The sequence below is a fragment of the Coregonus lavaretus genome (genome assembly GCF_964263955.1).
Source record: "Coregonus lavaretus genome assembly, chromosome: 40".
In the NCBI taxonomy this organism is placed as follows: Eukaryota; Metazoa; Chordata; class Actinopteri; order Salmoniformes; family Salmonidae; genus Coregonus; species Coregonus lavaretus.
In genome coordinates, this window is record NC_140027.1 from 5,236,197 (window position 1) to 5,246,070 (window position 9,874).

Sequence of the window (9,874 nt, forward strand, 5' to 3'; positions counted from 1 at the left end):
TCCTTTGGTCTGATGAGTCCAAATGTGCGATTTTTGGTTCAAACCGCTGTCTTTGTGAGACGCGGTGTGGGTGAACGGATGATCTCCACATGTGTAGTTCCCACCGTGAAGCATGGAGGAGGAGGGGTTATGGTGTGGGGGTGCTTTGCTGGTGACACTGTCTGTGATTTATTTAGAATTCAAGGCACACTTAACCAGCATGGCTACCACAGCATTCTGCAGCGATACGCCATCCCATCTGGTTTGGGCTTAGTGGGACTATCATTTGTTTTTCAACATGACAATGACCAAACACATTTTAACCAAGAAGGAGAGTGATGGAGTGCTGCATCAGATGACCTGGCCTCCACAATCCCCCGACCTCAACACAATTGAGATGGTTTGGGATAAGTCAGACGGCAGAGGGAAGGAAAAGCAGCCAATAAGAGCTCAGCATATGTGGGAACTCCTTCAAGACTGTTGGAAAAGCATTCCAGTTGAAGCTGGTTGAGAGAATGTCAAGAGTGTGCAAAGCTGTCATCAAGGCAAAGGGTGGCTATATGAAAAATCTAATATATACACTTTTTTGGTTACTACATGATTCCATATGTGTTATTTCATAGTTTTGATGTCTTCACTATTATTCTACAACGTAAAAATTAAGAAAAACCCTTGAGTAGGTGTGTCCAAACTTTTGACTGGTACTATATATATATATATATATATATAGATATAGATAGATAGATAGACATTCGCATTGCAATGCCATTCAGCATTTTGTCAAAATTTATATTTAGAGCCAAATTAATTCTGAAGACTTGGGGGAAGGAATCGGAGAACCGACTGCATATTATACAGTTACAAAACAATTACAATATCCTGTATAAAAGATACTCTATATACATGACCATGTAGGCACGAATGCTCACATTGGATACATACTGTACATTTTGTATGTATGTTTTACTCTAACACACAGTCACACACGCACACACATTGAAATGAAATGTCTATTTGGCTGCACTTGACAGTCTTTTTGCTGATCACAATCGCCCTCTCCCTCAGTACTCTCTTGGCAGACTTTCTCCTTGTCTGTCCCATTTGTCCATTGAGGGGCTACTCTCTGACATTTTGGGGCAATTCCATTCCACTCTCCCTGTTTCTGGGATGTATCAGATTTAGGTTGGGGGTGGTACAGCCCCTTTGTCCCCTCCCCTAGTCTCAGTCGCCGCTCCATTGCTTTTGCCGTTGACATTCACCTTGCGGGCGTTGCTCCCTGACTTGGAGGCTAGAGGGAGCCGTTGAGTGCCATTGGGTCCTGTGGTACCGCTGGGGCTCTGAAGGGTAGAGGGTTGGCCTCGGAGGGCAGGGCTGGGCAGGGTGGAGGCTTTGGGGGCCTGACCGGCCGGGCTCAGGGCCTTGTCACTGTGGGAGTCGCTCTCAGAGGTGGGGCTAGTGTTGACACTGTCGGAGTGGGCCTGGGCGGCACCCTGGGACAGCCTTCGACGCTTCCGGGTGGGCTTGACCCAGTACTGCAGGGGGAGGGGGCCATTCTGCAAAAAGAGTCACAGAGAGAAGATGAAAACTCTCCAGACACGTGAAAGATCACTCAGATCCTAGGATCTAGCCACGTAGATGTTTAGTAAAATTGGGATTAGGGTTGGAAATGACGACTGAAGCTTGGTAAGTGTTGTTGTTACAGCCAGTGTGTCAGTTGGCACTTACACGTCGCCAAGAATACATGTAGGCAATATCCATCAGCGTGTAGTAGTCCTTTAAGGGCTCATCAGCGTACAGCACTTCAATCTGTCAAGGTAGAGAGCACTATTAAAGATGAATAATACACAAGTCCAAGAGAACAGCGTGAAGTATGGGAATAGTAGAGCTAGTCCACCTAAGCGAAAGCGTGCATGATCTACTGTATAGGAATGCAGCTTGTAACTAAAATACAGTATTGAGACAAAGTCGTCGTTGGTGTATACTATAGCTTTCTATGGAGTTGTGAGGCAATGCTGTGCAGCCTGTAGGAATTACCCGTAAGGTGTTTGGAATGTCCATCTTGCTACGCAGGAACTTGGCTAAGTGCAGGACTGTCATGGCTGCCGGGCATTGCAAGAAGCGCTTGCTGTTGGTCTGGAAATGAAGAGAACAGTACGTGTGGTTAGAACAGATTTATAACTAGAGGGTAAGGGCAGGACACAATATGAAAGGTCCTGTATGGCTCAGTTGGTAGAGCATGGCGCTTGCAATGTATGCACGCATGACTAAGTCGCTTTGGATAAAAGCGTATGCTAAATGGCATTCATTATTATTTAGAAAGTGTGGATGAGAAATTGACGTTAGCGTTTGCATGTATATTGGGTTAGTATTTTATGGTTGAATCACTCACATTGTCTCCTTCTGTATCCACAGGTTGTGTGTCACTTCTATAGGCAAATAGAAAAACAACATGGGTTAAGATGAGCATAGCTTTGTTTTGAGTGCTTTTTTTACCCATCTTTCTGTTAACAAACTTATTAGCACGTAGAGATACAGCACTATTGTAACCTATAATTTGCTCTGTTCTATACTATAGGAAACAGAAACATCCTATCTAATTGGTTGCATGAAAAAGATTGAGATCACACATTCTAGAACGTACTTATTCTTCTCATGGAACTGAATGGAGAGACTGATGATTTCATCTTCTGCAATAATAGTTGGCTCCTCCACCACTTCTCCTGGCTCCAGGTGTTGGTTTTCCTGGTTTGTGTAGAAGTCCCGCCTTCGTTTCATCTCATCTGATGTAAACAAAACAATAGAAGTCATTAGAGTGAAAGACATTGGCACATGTCCGCTTTAAATTATTAAAGGGGGCAACTGTTCATGGGCAAAGTCTCAAACAGGCTTATTATACTGTAATTGGCACTAAATTAGCTCCTTGTAAAATACTGAAATGTACACTGAGCAAAAATATAAACGGAACATGTAACGTGTTGGTCCCATTTTTCATGTACTGAAATAAAAGATCCCAGAAATGTTCCATACGCACAAAAACCTTATTTCTCTTAAATGTTGTGCACACATTTGTTTACATCCCTGTTAGTGAGCATTTCTCCTTTGCCAAGATAATCCATCCACCTGACAGGTGTGGCATATCAAGAAGCGGATTAAACAGCATGATCATTACACAAGTGCACCTTGTGCTGGGGACAATAAAAGGCCACTGTAAAATGTGCAGTTTTGTCACACAACACAATGCCACAGATGTCTCAAGTTTTGATGGAGCGTGCAATTGGCATGCTGACTGCAGGAATGTCCAACAGAGCTGATAATTTAATGTTAATTTCTCTACCATAAGCTGCCTCCAACATTGTTTTAGAGAATTTGGCAGTACGTCCAACAGATTACAACCTCTCACTTTCGGTTATTTGAAAATGAAATAATCTCCAAAATATCGCTATTTTTAAAACAAGCCATAGACAGTTGGTTGCAATTTCTGTTTAATCCACCAGAAAAGACTGAACAAATATTACAACAAATATTATGGTTAAACTCAAATATACTAATTGATCAAATAAACATTTTTGGAGGAAACAGTATAATCTTTGTAAATTCTATGTCTAGTTTGAGAAACAGATGCCTCACAGGTCCTCAACTGGCAGCTTCATTAAATAGTACCCGCAAAACACCAGTCTCAACATCAACAGTGAAGAGGCAACTCCGGGATGCTGACCTTCTAGGCAGTTGCAAAGAAAAAGCCATATCTCTGACTGGCCAATAAAAAGAAAAGATTAAGATGGGCAAAAGAACACAGACACTGGACAGAGGAAGATTGGAAAAAAGTTTTGGACAGACAAATCGAAGTTTGAGGTGTTCGAATCACAAAGAAGAACATTTGTGAGACGCAGACCAAATGAAAAGATGCTGGAGGAGTGCTTGATGTCATCTGTCAAGCATGGTGGATGCAATGTGATGGTCTGGGGTTGCTTTGGTTGTGGTTAAGTGGGAGATTTGTACAGGGTAAAAGGGATCTTGAAGAAGGAAAGCTATCACTCCATTTTGCAACGCCATGCCATACCCTGTGGACGGCTGGTAGAGCACGGCGCTTGTAACGCCAAGGTAGTGGGTTCGATCCCCGGGACCACCCATACGTAAAAATGTATGCACGCATGACTGTAAGTCGCTTTGGATAAAAGCGTCTGCTAAATGGCATATTATTATTATTATTATTATTATTGGAGCCAATTTCCTCCTACAACAGGACAATGACCCAAAGCACAGCTCCAAACTATGCAATAACTATTTAGGGAAGAAGCAGTCTGCTGGTGTTCTGTCTATAATGGAGTGGCCAGCACAGTCACCGGATCTCAACCCTATTGAGCTGTTGTGGGAGCAGCTTGACCATATGGTACATAAGAAGTGCCCATCAAGCCAATTCAACTTATAGGAGGTGCTTCAGGAAGCATGGGGTGAACTCTCTTCAGATTACCTCAACAAACTGACAACTAGAATGACAAAAGGTCTGCAAGGCTGTAATTGCTGCAAATGGAGGATTCTTTGACGAAAGCAAAGTTTGAAGGACACAATTATTATTTCAATTAGAAATCATTATTTCTAACCTTGTCAATGACTACATTTCCTATGCATTTTGCTATATTTCCTATTCAAACTAATTTCATGTATTTCATGGACCCCAAACTTTTGAACAGTAGTGTGTATATATACAGTTGAAGTCGGAAGTTTACATACACTTAGGTTGTAGTCATTAAAACTTGTTTTTCAACCACTCCACAAATTTCTTGTTAACAAACTATAGTTTTGGCAAGTCGGTTAGGACATCTACTTTGTGCATGACACAAGTATTCTTTCCAACAATTGTTTACAGACAGATTATTTCACTTATAATTCACTGTATCACAATTCCAGTGGGTCAGAAGTTTACATACAGTAAGTTGACTATGCCTTTCAACAGCTATGGAAATTCCAGAAAATGATGTCATGGCTTTAGAAGCTTCTGATAGGCTAATTGACATAATTTGAATCAATTGGAGGTGTACCTGTGTATGTATTTCAAGGCCTACCTTCAAACTCAGTGCCTCCTAGCTTGACATCTTGGGAAAATCAAAAGAAATCAACCAAGACCTCAGAAAGAAATGTGTAGACCTCCACAAGTCTGTTTCATCCTTGGGAGCAATTTCCAAACGCCTGAAGGTACCACGTTCATCTGTACAAACAATAGTACGCAAGTATAAAGACCATGGGACCACGCAGCCGTCATACTGCTCAGGAAGGAGAAGCGTTCTGTCTCCTAGAGAACCTACTTTGGTGCGAAAAGTGCAAATCAATCCCAGAACAACAGCAAAGGACCTTGTGAAGATGCTGGAGGAAACAAGTACAAAAGTATCTATATCCACAGTAAAACAAGTTCTATATCGACATAACCTGAAAGGCTGCTCAGCAAGGAAGAAGGGTGGAGCTTGCAAGCCGAAGAACACCATCATGCTGTGGGGGTGCTTTGCTGCAGGAGGGACTGGTGCACTTCACAAAATAGATGTGGATATATTGAAGCAACATCTCAAGACATCAGTCAGGAAGTTAAAGCTTGGTCGCAAATGGGTCTTCCAAATGGACAATGACCCCAAGGGATACTTCCAAAGTTGTGGCAAATTGGCCTAAGGACAACAAAGTCAAGGTATTGGAGTGGCCATCACAAAGCCCTGACCGCAATCCTATAGAACATTTGTGGGCAGAACTGAAAAAGCGTGTGCGAGCAAGGAGGCCTACAAAGCTGACTCAGTTACACCAGCTCTGTCAGGAGGAATGGGCCAAAATTCACCCAACTTATTGTGGGAAGCTTGTGGAAGGCTACCCGAAATGTTTGACCCAAGTTAAACAATGTAAAGGCAATGCTACCAAATACTAATTGAGTGTATGTAAACTTCTGACCCACTGGGAATGTGATGAAATAAATAAAAGCTGAAAAAAAATCATTATCTCTACTATTATTCTAACATTTTACATTCTTAAAATAAAGTGGTGATCCTAACTGACCTAAGACAGGGAATTTTTACTAGGATTAAATGTCAGGAATTGTGAAAAACTGAGTTTAAATGTATTTGGCTAAGGTGTATGTAAACTTCCGACTTCAACTGTATATATATATATACACACACACACACACAGTACCAGTCAAAAGTTTGGACACACCTACTCATTCCAGGGTTTTTCTTTATTTTGACTATTTTCTACATTGTACAATAATAGTGAAGACATCAAAACTATGAAATAACACATATGGAATCATGTATTAACCAAAAAAGTTTTAAACAAATCAAAATATATTTTATATTTGAGATTCTTCAAAGTAGCCACCCTTTGCCTTGATGACAGCTTTGCACACTCTTGGCATTCTCTCAACCAGCTTCATGAGGTAGTCACCTGGAATGCATTTCAATTAACAGGTGTGCCTTCTTAAAAGTTCATTTGTGGAATTTCTTTCCTTCTTAATGCATTTGAGCCAATCAGTTGTGTTGTGACAAGGTAGGGGTGGTATACAGAAAATAGCCCTATTTGGTAAAAGACCAAGTCCATATTATGGCAAGAACAGCTCAAATAACAAAGAGAAACGACAGTCCATCATTACTTTAAGATATGAAGGTCAGTCAATCCGGAACATTTCAAGAACTTTTAAAGTTTCTTTAAGTGCAGTCGCAAAAACCATCAAGCGCTATGATGAAACTGGCTCTCATGAGGACCGCCACAGGAAAGGAAGACCCAGAGTTATCTCTGCTGCAGAGGATAAGTTCATTAGAGTTACCAGCCTCAGAATTGCAGCCCAAATAAATGTTTCACAGAGTTCAAGTAACAGACACATCTCAACATCAACTGTTCAGAGGAGAATGTGTGAATCAGGCCTTCATGGTTGAATTGCTGCAAAGAAACCACTACTAAAGGTCACCAATAAGAAGAAGAGACATGCTTGGGCCAAGAAACACAAGCAATGGACATTAGACCGGTGGAAATCTGTCCTTTGGTCTGATGAGTCCAAATGTGAGATTTTTGGTTCCTACCGCCGTGTCTTTGTGAGACGCAGAGTAGGTGAACGGATGATCTCCGCATGTGTGGTACCCACCGTGAAGCATGGAGGAGGAGGTGTTATGGTGTGGGGGTGCTTTGCTGGTGACACGGTCTTTGATTTATTTAGAATTCAAGGCACACTTAACCAGCATGACTACCACAGCATTCTGCAGCGATAAGCCATCCCATCTGGTTTGCGCTTAGTGGGATTTGTAATTGTTTTTCAACAGGACAATGACCCAAAACACACCTCCAGGCTGTGTAAGGGCTATTTGACCAAGGAGAGTGATGGAGTGCTGCATCAGATGACCTGGCCTCCACAATCACCCGACCTCAACCTAATTGTGATGGTTTGGGATGAGTTGGACCGCAGAGTGAAGGAAAAGCAGCCAACAAGTGCTCAGCATATGTGGGAACTCCTTCAAGACTGTTGGAAAAGCATTCCAGTTGAAGCTGGTTGAGAGAATGCCTAGAGTGTGCAAAGCTGTCATCAAGGCAAAGGGTGGCTACTTTGAAGAATCTCAAATAACATATTTTGATTTAACACTTTTTTGGTTACTACATGATTCCATATGTGTTATTTCATAGTTTTGATGTCTTCACTATTATTCTACAATGTAGAAATTAGTAAAAATAAAGAAAAACCCTTGAATGAGTAGGTGTGTCCAAACTTTTGACTGGTACTGTATATAAATAAATAAATAAATAAATAAAATGGGGTATTGGAAATGATGCAGACAATTACATTGATAGAAGCCACAATCTATCTACCCCCTAAAAAAAGGACATCCAACCAGCCTTACAACCGCAGACCATGAGTAACCACACCAGCCCAGGACCTTCACAACCGACTTCTTGAACTGTCTGAGGAGGGGGAGGGGGAGTTAATAAAGCCATTTTGGGGGGAAAAACTCATTCTGATTGGCTGGGCTTGGCTCCCCAGTGGCTGGGCCTGACTCCACAGTGGGTGGACCTGGTTCCCAAGTGGGTGGGCCTATGCCCTCCCAGGCCCACCATGGCCGTGCCCCTGCCCAGTCATGTGAAATCCATAGATAAGGGCCTAATTAATTTATTTAAATTAACTGATTTCCTTCTATGAACTGTAACTCATTAAAATCGTTGAAATTGTTGCGTTTATATTTTTGTTCAGTATTTGTATAGAAAACCCACCCCTTTACTCAAGAGATATGGTCTTACCTTTGAATAATCCAGGCACCAGCTTGTATACAATGTCCTGTAGAGTTTTGTCTGACCTGAGAAAGGATATGCAAATGATAAAGCTACTTACTAAGGATAAGAGCATGTTGGTTGCACTTATAGATGCATAATAACATAGGTACTCCCGAGAGAGACGTGCGCACACTCACACATGCAATGTGACTAACCTGATGCTGAGCTGTGGACACGTCTTGTGTACTTGCACATCACATCTGGGGCAGAACTTGTTGGTTTCCAGGAAGGCAACAATGCACGTCTTGCAGACTGGAGTAAGAAGACAGACTTAATGCATGTGACTTACTGTATGACTTTTTATGAAAAGAAAATGCATTGTAAATCTACATTCCTTTTCTACATCAGTTTATAGGCCATATACTCTAATAATGTTATTATTGGTTCATATGCATTTAGAATAATGCAGTGGCCTTAGGAATCTTACATGAGTGCAAGCACTCCACGATGGTTGTGGCATCGATGAAGTAGCCCACACACAGTGGGCATATCAGGTTAGGATTCAGCTCTGTGATTTTTAGCCGACTGGGTTGCATTTTATCCATCTGGAAGGATCTGCAAAAAGAACAACCATCAGACAAATAATTACTTAGATGATTTATTGGGTGATTTGAACCACTAAAGTACATGACATGTTGTGGCATTCTTCTGCTGTTGTTGAATTGTTTTCCAACACAAGGCCTATACATACAAAATGTGTACTGACATTGATGTGGTCCACTCACATTGTCTATAATAATATGGATCACTTGTTTTGTTAGAAGCAGTTATGATTCTTGTAATGGACCAGTGTCATAGCTACTATACAGAATGGCTACTAGTATAGGACCATTTATTTTGTAATTATTTCCAGCCTGGTTGTTTTTGAGATAGTACCCATCCACCAATGTAACAAAGTACGTGTGGAACTGCTGTAGTCTAGACCCGACTACCCCAGTAGGGCCTCCTGTGCACGGTGAGGCACGTACCCCAAACCCCGAGAAGACACACAATGAGCAGCTCCTATACCAGTGTGTTCTTATGCATTATAGAAAAATTAAATTAAAACTATGTAAAGCTAGACGAAAAATAAGCTTAGATGGATAGTGGAAAACAAAGCAGCCATCTTAAATTCAGTGACAGGATTGGATATGAGAAACGAACAAGAGAGAATCCAAACATAACACCGAGTACCTCCGTTTGTGTGTTGATGTACCTGTGCATCGCGTTATGCGAATAAAAACAATTGATGCCTTTGCTTCCTACCTGATTTGACATGAAAAACACCCGTACCTCCCGACGTGGATACAGGTAATTTATTTAGAGTTGGTTAACGTTAGATTTTGCAGCAGCGCCAGAAAATGGCTTTTTTTTTTCTCCATACAGTCAGAGGACCGCCCATTATGGTCACGTGATAATATTTTCAGTCCCTGGCGCCTGCCATATACAATGTATTTGCAGCATTTTATTTAAAAAAATACAACTGTCGCTGATAAGTCGCTAAAACACAGTCCTCTCTATACATTAACCACATTTGTTCATGAAGGAGTCATTGCATACATTGTCTTTTTGACAACCATCCCTAGACTGAAAACCACGCCCCCCTTGACAATGCTCCCCCTAGAGA

The 9,874-nt window shown here is 41.5% G+C and overlaps 1 protein-coding gene across 1 annotated transcript; it reads right to left on the minus strand.

Annotated features, from left to right (window-relative positions):
* Positions 1–733: 733 nt before the first annotated feature.
* LOC311113477 (polycomb complex protein BMI-1-like) lies at positions 734–9,624 on the minus strand. The gene is made up of 9 exons (XM_084156701.1): positions 9,514–9,624; positions 8,696–8,823; positions 8,424–8,520; positions 8,236–8,291; positions 2,621–2,759; positions 2,369–2,405; positions 2,014–2,112; positions 1,705–1,785; positions 734–1,532 (listed from the first exon to the last, which is right to left on the minus strand). The coding sequence occupies exons 2-9, from the start codon at positions 8,811–8,813 to the stop codon at positions 1,158–1,160; spliced, it is 1,002 nt and encodes a 333-aa protein (XP_084012827.1). The 5' UTR covers positions 8,814–8,823; positions 9,514–9,624; the 3' UTR covers positions 734–1,157.
* Between the last annotated feature and the right edge of the window lie 250 nt (positions 9,625–9,874).

Coding starts and splice junctions, on each gene's coding strand:
- LOC311113477 (XM_084156701.1), bottom strand. CDS start 8,813: ATGGATAAAATGCAACCCAGTCGGCTAAAAATCACAGAGCTGAATCCT. Junction 8,521..8,695: donor CGTGGAGTGCTTGCACTCAT/GTAAGATTCCTA, acceptor TTCTTACTCCAG/TCTGCAAGACGTGCATTGTT. Junction 1,786..2,013: donor ACATTCCAAACACCTTACGG/GTAATTCCTACA, acceptor CTACCTTGACAG/ATTGAAGTGCTGTACGCTGA.